Source organism: Martes martes, assembly GCF_963455335.1.
Source record: "Martes martes genome assembly, chromosome: 10".
NCBI classification, from domain to species: Eukaryota; Metazoa; Chordata; class Mammalia; order Carnivora; family Mustelidae; genus Martes; species Martes martes.
In genome coordinates this window covers 114,004,650-114,020,505 of record NC_137898.1, presented here as the reverse complement: position 1 = coordinate 114,020,505, position 15,856 = coordinate 114,004,650, and the positions used below count along the sequence as shown (strand labels likewise).

At 44.8% G+C, this 15,856-nt stretch overlaps 1 protein-coding gene across 1 annotated transcript in view; it reads right to left on the bottom strand.

The window, feature by feature from the left end:
• The window catches only part of PDGFD (platelet derived growth factor D), a 226,993-nt gene extending 213,539 nt beyond the window's left edge, over positions 1-13,454 (bottom strand). Inside the window, exon 1 of the mRNA XM_080816075.1 lies at positions 13,176-13,454. Within this exon, the coding sequence (XP_080672201.1) occupies positions 13,176-13,299 (124 nt within the window). The 5' untranslated portion in view covers positions 13,300-13,454. The remainder of the gene's footprint in view (positions 1-13,175) is intronic.
• Positions 13,455-15,856: the final 2,402 nt, after the last annotated feature.

Here is a 15,856-nt window from a genome sequence, read left to right as displayed (position 1 = left end):
TCTGCCCTACAGTATTCACTAAAAATGGTCATTTTTGTACGCCACTTTGCAAGCAGGATGGATGCAACCAAACTTCTTTATACAGCAGTCACGTGTTATTACACGTCCACGATGCCTACTGTCCCCACCGTGGGAGGGAGCTGCAGGTTTCACACTCCTGGGCTCTCACGTGCTCACCGCGCTGCCCATGTCTCCTCAGGATCTCACGCACGCGAGGATTCTGAGACGATGACTTCTCACTCCGGATATGAACGTCATGCTTTCGCCTCCCTGAATAACTCATTTCTGATCAACGCCTAGCAAGCAACAAGGAGTCTCCAGGGAGTTTCTGCCAGTCTCGAGTGGCGAGTTGGCCGGTTCTGTGCTCGGAGGAACCCGGTCAGCCGAGGACTGTGCACGTGCAGAGTCATCCCAGAATCACGTGCGTCTCATCAATGTCTCCAGATTCTATTTTCACGAATTTTAGGCATGCCTGCAAACTGGGTGTGGGAATGGCGCCAAGAAATAAGAGTCCTGTAACTGATTCAACTTTTTAAAGCATATAAAATTAACTGAGATCCCACAGACGAGAACGGTTGTATATGAACGACAGATTACCATTATTGTTCATTTTTTTCCCAATGTATTTGAAAAGTATGAAATTTCCCTCGTTTAACTCACATTCCCAAGAGAGGGAGTAAAAAAAATAGGAGGCATAAAGCTGTCTTTTCCCTACTGCCATCCAGTGGTCAAATAATCATATTGCATATTACACAGTGGAAGAACCAGCAAATAACCATTAAAAAGTTAATGTGGGTTGCTAAGGGAGCCACGGCTTTTGCGTTTGTGGTTCAGGAATATTTAGGCTAACATCTAAACACACAAAAGAGAAAATCAAGAGAGAACATCTCCCAGTTCCACAATCAAAAGTTTCTTTTCTGCTCGAATTTTAATGAACAGAATAGGGATAGCCCTTGAGGGAGTCGTTTCCCGACCTTTGAAGAATCCTGTGCTCAACAGCATCTTGACCAATACCCTCTTCTCCCGAACTAAGCATGAGGAGAGGTGATGCACGGTTACAATTAGGCCAACAGGATGGACTCTTCAGACATAAAGCCTAGGACACAGAATGGCGGAACCCAGATGGACATGGCCTTGTGCTTATTTACAGAGACGTTCTGTACCTACTTTTTATATTTTTTATATTTATAAGTATAAGTTTTAATAGAGACTGTGCCTCGGGCTTCCCTGTTCCTTCCTCAACGCATCATCCCGAGCTGTGGGAGCAGGCAGTCCTCAATAAACATCTGTTGAGCGAATGAGTAGCGTTCATGTTTACTGGAGTGGGGTTTGGTGAAAAGCATTAATCTACAGAATTGACTCAAAACAATAGAAAGCCACAGCAGTTCTTCTCAAGGTATTTATTTATTTATTTATTTATTTTTAAAGATTTTATTTATTTGACAGACAGAGATCACAAGTAGGCAGAGAGGCAGGCAGAGAGAGAGAGGAGGAAGCAGGCTCCCCACGGAGCAGAGAGCCTGATGTGGGGCTCGATCCCAGGACCCTGGGATCATGACCTGAGCCGAAGGCAGAGGCTTTAATCCACTGAGCCACCCAGGCGCCCCTTCTCAAGGTATTTAAATAATCCTCCCAATGTGCTGTATTTAAACGAGATTCCAAATAGCTCTCACTTCATGCTTTTTTTAAATTAACAACTCTACAAAAATCCTTTAATACCATATTTGTGTCATCAATGAACTTTTTGTTTTTATAGGAAATACGTATATTTTTTATTCCATTCAGTGGCAGCTCTCTTGTTTAACCCTCAGCAAAATAAGAGATGGGTTAAACGTGCGTTCTCTGTAGAACCGAGATGCATTAATCTTTCTTAATGTTTTTTAATCATCCAGATTGAACCTGAAGACTTGTTTCCCGATCCTTAATGTCTTTCTTTTGAACTTTTATTAAGTAGCAGGAGTTTCATGTAGAAGCACTCAAATATTCATACTGGAAAGGAAAGGTATCCCCAAAGGGAGTCATTGTACTCAGTACATGTGTGTTTTTTGGGGGGGGACTCTTCACACACTTCGTTGCTATGAGTCCAAAGTGAACCCCCGAATGTCATGCTTATGCCTACCCAAGGCAGGAGTCTAAAAATATATGTCATCTGGGCATTATCCACAAAGTCTGTTGGAAACATAACTCAACCCTTCACACCAACCACTGTCCACGAGGCTAAGAGAGTGCTTCCCCACGTTGCAAGTTCTCCAGAAATGCCAGGTTTTATTCTCATACACCCACAACCATGCAATCGCTTACTTGAAAAACATAATACACTGTTGATTCTTCGTGTTGACTGTGCACATATTTCATGTACACAATGTTTCTCCTCAAGTCTCCCTGCCGCTAGATTCCATCTGCATGGCTCTGCACATGCGCCCAAAGCCTGACGGGTCCATCTCCGGGAACTTGACCTTGCCTGTGTCCGTGCCCTTCCCTTCCCTGCTCCTCCTCTCCCATCTCCTAGCCTGTTCTAGGATATAAATAGCTCCCCAGACAAGGAACAGGAACCTGTCACCCTCGATTCAAGTTTAAACACCCTTCTCCCGTTCCTTTACTGGTGTCTGCTGGTGGGAGTCCTCATGTGGTTTAAAGGTCAGGCACAAAAAGGAGACACTGGCTGTGGAGGAATTACTGATTCCTGACCTCACGGAGCTTCTGCTGTGAGAGACAATGGAACGGAAGACGAGGGTGCCTGGCTGTACTAAACACAGCAACCATGCTCACATCAGAAACTGTCCGATATGTAAATAAGTTAAGTACCCTTAGAGGCTTTAGGACAGAAATGTGGGCTAAATAAAGGAGCAGCCCATTCTCCCTGGGGAGTGCTGGGGTCCAGAAAGGTGACAGAGTGATGCAGTCCCCCTGCCCATACACCCACACATGGTCCACGCAAATCTAACTGTGCTATGTCCAAAAGAATTAACCACCAGGGTTAATACTGCCAAGGTACTCACCACTGGATGAATAAGCTAACATTTTTAAAAAAACTAATTATTTCACTCTCAGGCCTCTAAACTGGAGAGTTTACTTGAAGCCCCAGTGGGATCGCCCAGAGCAGCCCTTAAGTTAAGAGCTCAGGAAAGAGGCAGAGGCAGTAAATGTATATTTACAGGTCTTTGACACAGAAGCAGCAATTGGCACTTTGGACAAAACTAAGATCTTCCAGAGATGATCAGTGAGAAAACTGAAACGATAAGACTGAGGTCGGAGACTTAAAAAAAAATACCAGGATTTATAGGGCAGACCGACGGAGACCTAGCTGAGGAGACAAAAAATAAAGAAATAAAAGAGTGCTCAATGATATAAGAAAACAAAATCTATGCCTGTGTTCAGTGTCGTTATTTCCATAACCATAAAGACTCTTCTATGTAAAACATTTTGAGTTTTTATACATACACACATACAGACATATATATACAAATACATATATATACATATATACATTCTCTCCCTCAAAATACTGCAATTGTAGTGCTTACTAGGTTTAATATATTTTTTTAATCTTTGAGTGTTCTTTCCATATTAACAAAATCCCTACTACATTCTAAGAGATCTTTGCTACTTCTTTCATTATTCATAAAGGTTTCAGGGATAATAACACAGAAAACACACTTTTTGAGGCTTTCTCCTCTAAGGAACCTAAAACAAGTACTGTGTTCCTTCTGGCTTTACATCTATCACCATTTCAAACCTGGTACTTAGGAGCAGTTAAGGCAAAGGAGAGGCAATGTCAAGCCAAGGGTTGACCATGTTTCAAGACGAGAGCAGCCCATCACAGAGTAGGCTACAGATCATAGTGACGTCACCCAGAGCACTCAGGGGAGCCATGGGAGTGACTGCAGGTCACAGTGGGTGACAAAGAGGAGAGGAGGTGGAGTCAGGGAGTCGTGGTGAAACCGAAGATGCTTATACGGTGATAAAATAGGAAAGTGGTAAAACAGCTTGTGTCCATTGTGGGAGGGGGCAAAGAAAGTTGACCACACATGGTGGCTGAAGAGACAGAGCCAGTAAGAAGGGGATATTTAAAGACAAAAGAGTAGTAAGCTGTGGGTTTAGGTCATGGGACTGAAGGAGTCAGCAGATTCATCCACAGGACAGAGACCCTGACCACAAACCCTCATACGTGATGGACCGGAACAGAGTCTGACTTAAAAGAGAACAGCTGCGTCCCTGATCCTGACATGGTGTTAATGCTGATACCAGGTTTAAACAGTGATTGTGGTTAGCAACTATGCTGTTGGTTGAAGCATAAGCTGTATTCATTTAAACCAGTTAGACAATATAGCCAGATATAGACAAGTATATCTGTCTACCTATCCATCCAACCATCCATCTACCCACCCATCCATCCATCTACCTATCCACCCATCCTTCCATCTAGCCAACCATACATCCATCTACCTATCCATCCATCTACCTGTCCATCCATCCATCCATCCATCCATCCATCCATCCATCCATCTGCCCGTCCATCCATCCAACCACCAATCCATCCATCCTTCCATCTGTCCAACCACCCAGCCAGCCAGCCAGTCGGTCAGTCAGCCATCTACCTATCTATCCATCTATCTATCTATCCATACAATCATCCATCCATCCATCCATCCATCCAGGCATGAACTGATCTTAATCCAAGTTATTCCGATCTGTAATTATGTAGTTGTTCTTGTTTTCTAGCCAAAAAATGAGATTTTCACTTATTCCTGTTGAATTTCATAGGATCAGCCCATCATTTCCACCGAAGGGCACATGGATTTCCTAAGTCAGCAGGCAGCAAACTACAGCCTGTAGGCCCACCGCCTGCTTCTGCAAATAACGCTTGATTGGAATGAACACAACCACACCTGTTCTTTTATGTAATTTCTTGGCTACTTTCATACTACAATGGCAGAGTCAAATCATTGCAACAGAGACCTGATAGCCTGAAAGTCTAAAATATTCAGTATTTGGCCCTTTACAGAAAAAACCTGACTCTCTGCATCTACTCCAACTCACTAACTATTGTTTCCAGCTAAAATACCCAAGTTTAGCAGATGGGTTTTCCATGTCTTTACTCAAGTTATTAAGAATTCTGACCCCAATATGGTCTAATCCAAAGTGCCAATAATATCCCTCTTTATCTCCCTTTTGACAACACAAATCTATTAGTCACTACCAAAAGAACGACAATGCATTTAGTATCATGCAGGTTACAATCATTCTTTTCCACAAAGTTGTCATAGAAATGCCCATTTTCTGGTTGAGGTCCTAAGCTAATACCCCCTTTGGGACCTTGGTAAACCCACGAAACACATCATCGAAACATTCCTTTACGACTCAAGGACATAATTTTATTTCATTTATTTAATTTTTTTAAAGAGAAAAAGAGAGAGAGCTAGAACATTTGAAAGGGGGGCCGGGAGGAGAAGAGTAGAGGGAGAGAGAGAAAATCCCCAGGAGACTACCTGCCAAGCACAGAGCCAGATGCGGGGCTTGATCTCACGATCCTGAGATCATAAAATCTAGAATCAGACACTCAACCGACTGAGCCCCCAAGGCGCCTTAATCAAGGTCATGATTTTAAAAATCAGCAACGTTCCTGGGCTGTGATACAGTAATTCCCTGGAGAGTAATTCCTATGAAGAGAGGCACGTCTTGGCCCATTCAGACTATGCAACAAAATACCAGAGACCAAGTGGGTTTTAAACAATAGAAGTTTATTTCTCACAATTCTGGAGGCCAGGAAGTCCAAGACTGAGACCTGGGCAGATCCTGTATCCTTTTACTGTTCCCTCACATGGCAGAAAGGGTGAGGGACGTCCCTGGAGTCCTTGTATTAGGGCGCTGATGCCATTAATAACCTCCCAAAGGCTCCACCTCCAATGTAATCAAACCGGAGTTAGAATTTCAATGTATGAATTCTGGGGGGGCACAGACGTTCAGTCCCTTGAAGGCTGGAACTTTTTTGGCCTTGTTCAATAGAAGCCAAAGCCAGCTATGCCTGATTAGATCTTATGACTGTTTTCCAAAGCGTGGAAATACAAAGAGGCAGAAAAACTACTAGCTGTCAGTTCTCTGTACCAACAGTGTGCATGACTCAAACCAGACCTGCTCTCTCTGCTGTGGATGTAAGAACCAGCAAAACAAGGGGGCTGGAATTACGCGGAAAGTAGAAGCAAAGTGTCTTTTAGTGTCTACCGCATGAACTTGCGAACTCACTTATAAACTCTGCAGTGCTGATGTTGGTTTTAAATGGATTTGTTCCGTACTTACCCGGCTTAATCGGTTGCATTTTACATAGCAGAGGATGCTGAATAGCTAAGGTCTGTAAAAGTGGGCCATTGCTGGGACGCCAGGGTGGGGCGGGGGGCTCATTTGGTTTAGCATCCAATTCTTGATTTCTGCTCGTGTCATGATCTTGGGGTCAGAAGATTGAGCCCCTTGTTGGGCTCCAAGGTCAGCGGGGAGTCGACTTAAGACTCTCTCTTTCCCTCTCCCCCCTCCCCCCGCTTGTGCACTCCCTCTCTTGAATAAGTAAATAAATAAAATCTTTAAAAGATAAAAGTGGGCTGGTGCTACATTGTTGATTGCCTGTCTCAATGAAAGGCAGAACCTGTTGGGTCTGAAATGACTTGTCCCAAATTCACACAGTGTATCATTCAGCACACCTGGTGGCTCACAGAGTTCCTTCAGTCCCAAGAAGGCATGCTGACCTCCAAATTCCAGAAATCAAGAATCTTAAGATCCAAGATTTCAAATCATGCCTGGCTCACTTTTTGCAGGCAAAGTGCTGCCTGTAAAGCTATCTGTAAACACTCTACCAAAAAAAATGTTCAAGTAAAAAACCTAAAATCAGAAAACATCCCTCCTCCTATTAAAGACAACTCCTATACCTGTACCAGAGTGTTTCCAGAGACACCCCTGGTCTCCCAATTACACAAAATACCCACTAACCTGCACATGGCACCAAAAAAAAAAAGCGCACAGTATTAATCTATCAGTATTAAAGCTAATCTATTGATGTCAGCATACCATGGTACACAGCAGAGAAAAGATATATTATTATCTGCATCATCAACGCTTGTAAAAACAGGGCATACTTCATTCTTATTCTGAAAAAAAAAAAAATCCTTGGAAGAAAATATTTCTTCCTGTATGTGTACTTGTGCACTCTCATGTCTCATGGGCTTAGTCCTTTATTTATGACTTACACTTGGTCCCGAAATACTGTATGGGGAGGGAGAACTTTTTTTTTTCTTTTTTTGCCACAGTATCTGTCTTGGATTCTTTCTTTTTGGCTATTATGTATTATCTCCCTGTACCTTTTTGCCAAAACCATCCTTCACATAAAAGTCAGGGTAAAAATGTTCTCTCTTAAATTGCATTAATTCTGAGATATAGAAGCGTGAAATACCTTAAAATGTAGACACACCAGACAGGCTGCTTTCCCTATCTACATAAGCGGAATGAGACCTTAGGTACAGGGAGCAGAATCTAGAAAATCGGGGCGTCCAGTGTGAGGGTACTTCCGTGATGTCCCAGGACACTGGCGCCTCACCTCTAGAAAGTTTGGGCTAGGAAAACGAGTCCTGTCCACCATGATCATGCTGAAAACTAAGTGGTCCCGTGTTCATGTCCCATGGGCGGTGGAGGAATAGGGAGACTGTTCCCGATCACAGCACTGGCCTGGCTGACTTCTCAGGAACTTGGGCAGACAGTATTCAAACTAGCACAGGCCTTATCTTTCTCCAAACTAACTCCTTTGGTGGCTTCTCACCACCCTACGAATAATGGCCGAACTCCCTAACATTACTTCCCAGACCTCTGCTTAGTGGACACATGATGACTGTGTTCTCACCTCCAAACCTTGGCAAGGGCTCTCTCCCACTAGCAAACTCCCCACTCCTTCCTCACCATCCCCAACTTCTAACTCCTACTCACCCTTCATTCCCCAGTTTAGACACTTCTTCCTCCAGGAAGCCTTCCCCAATGCCTCAAATCTAGATCAGGTGCTCCTTGTGAGTTCCCATACCCCTCTGCATTTCCTCCAAAAAAGCAACTGTCACACTCCACTGTGCCTTCACACTTTTCTCACTGCAAAAGAAATCCTTTTCAACTAAAAATCTTCTGATGGATTCAAATATGTGAAGCAAAAAGACAGAGATGCGTGTGGGATAGTTCTGTGAAGAAGAGGTGGAGAACCCTGGGACTCGCCCAAATGCATCTGAAACACGATGGTAATACACTGGCAAGAAGTATGCATTTGTCTCTATCGTTCAGGAGGCCAAAGGCTGGAAGGAGGCAGGAACCACTCATGTTTTATTCATAATGGCCTAGATAACTATGCATCCAGTATAGCAACTGGCAAAGGTTAGAGATAGAATAAATAATTGCGTAGAGATGAGTAAGTTACAGTGGGGGTCAGCAGCCAGCTTAGGACAAAGAACTATCTGTACATTCATTGTCAACCTCTCATGTTTAGAGGGCAGCCCAGACCAAGTAAGGAATGAACTAAAAAGAGATAACCTTAAGAAAGGACAGAGAACTCAAACATGCTTGGCTTCCACTTTAAGTCATCTGACTCCTTTGTGAGGGACCAAATCATTGTCTAAAGGACGTGGCACAGATGAGCTAAGAGCAGCCATACCTGGTTCACTTAGAAGACATCCTTATTTTAATACAAGGAAGTATTTTATTAAGAGGCTCAGGAAGCACCTTTTTAAGCTAATCTGATCAATTCAGCAAGGAAAGTTGAGGAGTAGTTCCAGAAGGGAGACGATGTGCGTTATGACTCAACTCTCAAGGACAGAGGCATGAATACACACACCCTTCCAGACGCAGAACGAAGGGGTTGAGATCCTGCGTGCTCAAGAGACCCGTGTGACAGCTTGCTTATCGCTAGTCATCAGAGATCAATGACCGTGGGGACATTGTTCCATTGGTTGGCCATACTGTTCCAAAACAATAAAGTTTAGCTCTCATTCCCTGAAAGGGAAAATCCCATAGACAAAAATCAATGTCCTTAGCGTAGCTCACAACCTAGTGGCATTTCCTCCTACAGAGCGTATGTCCGTCCACTTGTTTAAACTCCCACCTTGAGAAGAACCTATATTAAATAACATAAGCCACAGGAGCACGTCAAAGCCATGTTACATTTAAAATATGCCATCCCCAGGATGCTCCATGAGATGATGGAACTTTAATGCCCTTAGAGTTGAACAGAAAATATAAACCCAGAAGAATACAAGATCTGACACTAACCTGATTCTCAGCGTTCAGACACTTTAAAGATAATTTGTTTATTGCAAATAATGCTGCAGTGTACAGAATGCATATCCTATATGCAGGGGAGTCTTGAGAGGATAATGTAGGTCAAGGCTACTTCAAAAAACCAAATAAACCCTCATTATTTGCTTACATTGTCCTCTCTTTTGTTGCCTTCCCTAAAAGATCTAATCTTTATTATCACTGATGACACAAACCCATATTATCTAAGAGACAAGCTTGACTCCTTAAAGATCTAAGACCACAATTAGTAAACCTGCAGGCTTATCACTCGGTAATGATAACGTAACAGACAATTCAAGTATTGGCATAGGAGGCCAAGAAGCAACATTAAATTCAGAATCATTTCCCAATGGCACCTGAAAGCCACACAGAACACAACAAAAGGCCAAGAAAATGGAAACTGTGTCTGTATCCTTAACCCCTGCCCCGCAGCAGGAAGTTCTGTCTAGTTCCATTTTAAGTAAGTAATACTGTCAGTTAATTGCTACCTTTACATTTCTTGATCCACACTCTGAGCAACACCAGCTCCGGCTAGTTATTACAAAATACCAACTTCACGGGCACTAAAAATAGGAAGACGGGGATTCTGCTACTCAAGTAAGACCTTCCCTGTGCTGGGAGGCAGATCAGGAATGGGCATCAAAAGTAAATATGATATAAGGAAGTGTAAATATTCTGGTTTTTTTTTGCAAATATGATGCTTTTATCCTTCTTAGTTTCCTTCTAGTATCCTAGTTTCCTCCTAGAGACAGGGACCAAATTCACCCACCATTGGCTCGCCTTGAGCCCTTCTGCAGGTGCTGGGAAGGGGTCTGTAAATACCCCTTTACAATAGGAATATATTGTGATAGAGAGTTCCGGAAGGCCAGGAGACAGCAGCAGAGTTGCCCCCCCACACTGGGTAGAAGGAGATTATCATCTATCCACTCTAATACTTTCAAGCCATTCCAGCTACTGGGAGCTCTCAGGTAAAGAGAGAATAAAAACAAGTTTTTCGTGTGTCAGGCTGGACAGGATCCAGCCTATCCCATGCCCATGACAGGATGCCTGTCCTGTTAGTCCTTATCTCGACTCAAGCATTAGGTGGCAGCTAACAGGGTCCGCAGGAACAAATTGATGGCACTCAACTGTGAATAAAGATAGTTCCATCATTAGATACTGGTTCCTAAAACCCCATCCACGGGTCATGGCTAATTTTTTATTGTGACTTCGTACCACTTGTAACTGGAGGGCCTGATCTTCTAAGGACCCTAAGTTAATGTTGGGAAACTTTTATCTTCTTAATTTCCCCTTACTACATTCTATGCCTATGTCCTCTCCAGGCTTATACCCTCTCTTAACCTGATAGTCCAAAGAACTAGACTATTGTCTTCCTTAAGAAAGGAACTTTGGGGGAACCAGTTAAAAATGTCTGGAATCAGAACAAGGGTTTTAATTTAATACATTAGTACTTTCTCTCAACAACCCAACTGTTGTGATTAAGGTTTTCCAGATGATGTCTAGACTTTTCCAAAGACCCTTTATTCTTACTCTCTCAGCAAAACCCTATGGCAGTGTTTCTCCATTTTTTTTTTCTTTATCATCGGTCCTCCCTTCAAGAGCCTGTTTAGACTTTTTTTCTAATCATGTCCCCTCCCTATGAGATGTTCACACTACAGATACAGTCTACCTCTTCATATATATTCGCCCTTTGGAGGATCACAAACCACTGTAGTATTTAAGATTTTTTTCACCCTCTGAGATCTGATTTTGCTCCTTTGGGGCAATTTTGTCTCTCTTTAAGAATACATGCTCTGTAACACTTAAGAATAAGATGCCTTTTGAAAATTCCCCAAATGAACAACCTGTTATGAGTATTAATTTTTTTCCATCTGTACATGACAATTTTTTCTTTATCTAACATTTCCCCCCTCCTAGTTTTGTTTGCAAAATTAGAGTGACATTGGGGAAATTGTTGAGTCATCCAAATTAATTAAAATGTGTGTGCATGTGTGTGCATGTGTGTGCTATTAGTAACTGCAAAACAGCTTTAACTAAAATATGAATAATTCAATCCAGGGTGGTTTTCAAAATTCTGATAAAATAAGCTTTTATCATATAGACTAGACAGATGCACAGAGTTTTAACAATGAAAACTAAAAGGAGAGCATTCTTTTAAAAAAAAAACATAAGCTGCATGACTTGGTTTTAGTTGGAATCTTGGGTTACCAGGCAATGGTTACATACTTTTTGCTTTCCGTCCTTGACATCTTGTAACTGATCCTTGGGAGGCTGAGGATTACAAAATTATGGCTATGAAGTCATGCAAGTTATACATGGCATTTTATTCTGCACAGCTAAGAGGGCATACAGAGTGCAACGTTAACAAATCTAAAAACTCGACTAGGAGAAGATCGTCCCTGGTGGAAACATTAACGAGGAAAGCAAAACTATAAAATTTTGGCCTTGAGCCTGAACCTTTTTTTAAGTTTTAGTAAGAAAATTCTATGCTTTAACTAAGATGCAGGGCAAGCCACTGCTGGAATATTTTACATAAAGACACTGTGATAAAGTAATTCTGGAAACATAGGGACCTCTTTTGGCCCGGAAGAGATCCCGTGACGCTCCCCTGTGCCCCCTCCGCACACCTACCCCACCTCCTAGGACCTGAGCACACTGAAATCCATAGCGTACTTGTCATCACAAAATACAGTAGGCTTTTATTGTCGTTTCAAAGTTCAAAAGCCTTGCAGTAAAGTCCAAGTTAAGGTCACACCAAGAGAGAAACTGATAAGGGAATAAGATGGCTACTATGAATATACGGGAGGACGTATTTTGCCAACTCGGACAGTGAAGACATTAAGAACAGTGGGGAGCTCTTTGGGGGATGTGTTAGAATCCTCAGCAGGCAGATGGGAAGAAGATAGTATCAATGAAGGAAAAAAACAAAAACCTATGGGTCACTTCAGGTAGATGATACAAACAGCTTCAAATTACTGGCAACATGAGTTGTAGTTGAGAATAAAAGAATAAATCAAGTTCGGACCTTGGTGGAAGCCCAGACACGAAATAAGCTCAATTCAAGTCTCTGGGACCCACTGACCCAGGTGTCCTCTAGAGCAAAGGAAAACAAACAAGCCCGCCTGGGACCTTGCTGAGGTTAGCGGACTGAACAGCCCTGCTCCTTGCAACAGTTGGAAAGCCTCCGTGCGGGGAAGCTAACGGCAGGAGCCGGGTCCCCCTGTGGTCCTGAAGAGGCCCCGGCTGTCCCAGTCTCCCAGACTCGGAGCTTCTGAGCCCCAGCGGCAGCCCCGTGGGAAACGCACTTTGGGGACATAAAGGGGGAACGGTGCACTCCTCCCTCTCCCCCAGATAAAGAAGATATAGGTTCTCTGTTCCAGATACGGCTGCAGGGCCGAAGGACACCATTCCCTGTCCTCCTGCTGATACAATAAAAATAAAATAGATCATCCAGAAAGAGTCACCCCTGAGTCCCCCCGCCTATCATAAACGCCCCGTCCAGCTGAGTTTCCAGTCCGAGAGGTTAAGAGCCCGGCCGAAGGGCGGCGCAGGCTGCAACTTTCTGCCGCCCCGGGACCCCGGGTCAGTGACTGCGGCGCAGGAAGGAGGGCTCCGGCGAGCAGCAAAGGAGCCACCTGACCCTTGGGGTCCCCCCGCCGCCGGCCCGCGCCCCGCAGCCCCCCAGACCCTCTCCGGAATGCGGGCAGGCACGAGACCCCCCCCCCCGCCCCCGCCCCGCCGCCACGAAGCCTGCAGCAGGCTTCGTAGGAAAAAGTTTCCTAAAAGAAGTAACGGTGACGACGACGACGACGACAACGGGATTTCTTTTCAGAACGACAGAAAATGAAATGTGAATCTCTCACCATCTCGCCTGAGGTTGGCGTTGCGCAGAGCTCTGATGGATGCGCTCTGCGGGGCTGCAGACGCGCCCCGATAGCTGCAAAAGTTGGCGCAGACCAGAGTGTAGACGAGGCCGAGCGGGCGCATTGGGAGCCGCGAGCCGGGGACCGCGTGGCCGCAGGAGAAAGCCGGGGCCGCCGGGCCGGACGCCGCGCTGTCGCCGCCTGCGCTCCCGCGCGAGGGCCGGGCCGCGGAGCTAGTGGCCGCGCGGGGCGCGCACTTCCTGCCCGACTCTCGGAGCGCGTGTGGGCGCCGCACTTCCTTGTGCAGCCGCAGGCCGAGGACGCCGGCCGGACCCACAACAGGTTGACGCTGGTCCGCCCCCTCCGGCGGCCGGCGGCGGCAGCACAGGCGGCGGGGGCGGTGTCCCGGGCCGGCGGGCGGGCGCCGGGGCGCGCAGAGCGGCCGCGTCCTCCGCCGGCCCCGCGGCCCCCGAGCCCAGAGGTGCGCGCTGCGCCCCGCCCCCGGCAGGCCCCGGTGCGGTGCTGGGAGGGGGACCTGGCTCTCCCCACCTGCCTGGGGTCAGCCCGGCTGGGTCCGCCCGGCTAGTCCCTGCCCGGGGGGGGGGGGGGGGGGGAGTTGGGGTTGGGGATGGGGCCTGGAGTTGGGCCAGAATCAGATTCTGCTTACTCAGGGTGTCACTCGGTGAGGAAGTGGGACACCGCAAGGTAAAGGAGCTTGACTGAGCTTCCGGTGAGCTCCGGGCTCCGGGGTGAGCTTAGCTGAGTCAAGGTGATTCGCCCAGAGTGGGAGGGGAACAGAGGTCCTCCGTATCTCATGGGGCTCTAGCTGTGATGGCCCCGTGTGAGGAAGGGTATCAAAAATGGTTAGGGGTGTCGTTGAATGCCCACCCCCACCCCCTGCACAACAGAAGCGGCTAAAGGTCAGGGTGGGGTCGAGCTGGGGCACCCTGGCAAGGTGACATTATGAGAACATTACATTCTTTTTCTTCATGGTCCACAGCAAGAGGCAGGGAACATCAGGCCTTTGGGCCTCCCTCTTCTCAGGATCTGGGAGCTCAGAGGTCCAGAGGAACAGACTCTGGATTCTAGGAGTTGTGGCCTCATGTCCCTATCTCCCCAGCGTAAGGAACTACATTTGGAACAGGAGTGGGTCTAGGCTCGGCATCTTACCAGCCTTGTCACCTTGGGCAAACCACTTGACCTCTTGAGCCCCAGTGTCTCTACTTAGAAGAGAAGGTAGCGATTTTTAGTCTGTATGGTTGTGGCGAGAATTATGTCAAATAATTTTAGTATTTAGCTTTGTAGCTGAATTAAAATCCGAATTTACATAATTTCTCAGTTGCTCACTGATGAAACCTAGAAGAGACATTTACTAGTCTCTTTTATGCCTTCCAGCCCCTGAAGGAATGGTGTAGGAGAAGTCAGTGATACCCAGATAAACAGAGCCAGGAGCAGCTGAGAAGGGAAGGAAGTTCAGGAAAAGAGACACTTGACAATCACTCAGTCCAACACAGACTAGGATTCCGGTGTTCCTTCCATATGTGCAAAGATTCATGTGGTTCATCTCCTGGCTTTTTGTCTAGAACAGTTTTTCACAAACTGCAGGTTTGTGGGCGGCAAGGTCAATTTCAAGAACAGCATGATTACTTTTTTCTATTAAGACTTCATTTTTTCAGAGAACTTTTAGGTTCACAGCAAAACTAAATGGAAACTATGAAGTTGTCCTGTACACACTTTGCCCAGACACAGGGGTAGCCTCTGCCATTATCAACAGGGCCAAATACAGTGGTGTATTGGTTACAACTGGTGATCATACATTGACACATTGTAATCACTCAAAACTTACAGTATGGTACACAGTTGATTACATAGGGCACATATGAAGGCTACATTATGGTTTATTCTTGGTGTTGTACATTCTGTGGCTTTGGACAAATATATGATGACACGTAACTTATCCATAGGGTGTTGCATGGACTGCTTTCACTGCTCTAAAAATCCTCTGTTCCTCAGCATTATTTTTTCCATAAATTGAGTGGACTACAATAGCTTTGAGATTTAATTATCAGAGTTCATGGCAGAAAATAACATTGTTTTATGAATATTTTGGTTCGAATACACACCTGTAAGAATATAAAAGGCATTTCTATGGGGCATGATCAAAAAAGTTTGAAAATCACCAGAAAGAAGGCTGATCACATTGTCTCAAAATATAATCGGTCCCTTTAAGAGGCACCAAGGAGGGACATAAAATTTGGGTTTGCATTCAATCATTTACTCATTCAACAAGTATTAATAAAACAATAGATTTTCCCTTTGCCATGCCCTAGTCTAAAACTCCAGGGAATAAAATACTGATCATGAGAGATAAGGTCTCAATCCATTGAATCTTACTTTCTAATGGAAGAAAGTGATCCTAAACAAGTAGAGATAGATGGATAGATAGATAATATCTATGCAGATAGATAGACATTAATAAGAGAAGAGAGTCAGAGAGAGATCAGATAGGACTGGGACTAATAAAAGTATGTTATACCATTTTTAAAAAGTGGTTGAAAATGCTCATTACATTTCAGACCTAGCCCCTGAAATGAGAATATAGAAACAAGGAAAAAATGTGCAAATGGCTTATGTTGTAAAAATATTAAATGCTAAAGAGGATAATTTATCACAATATATAA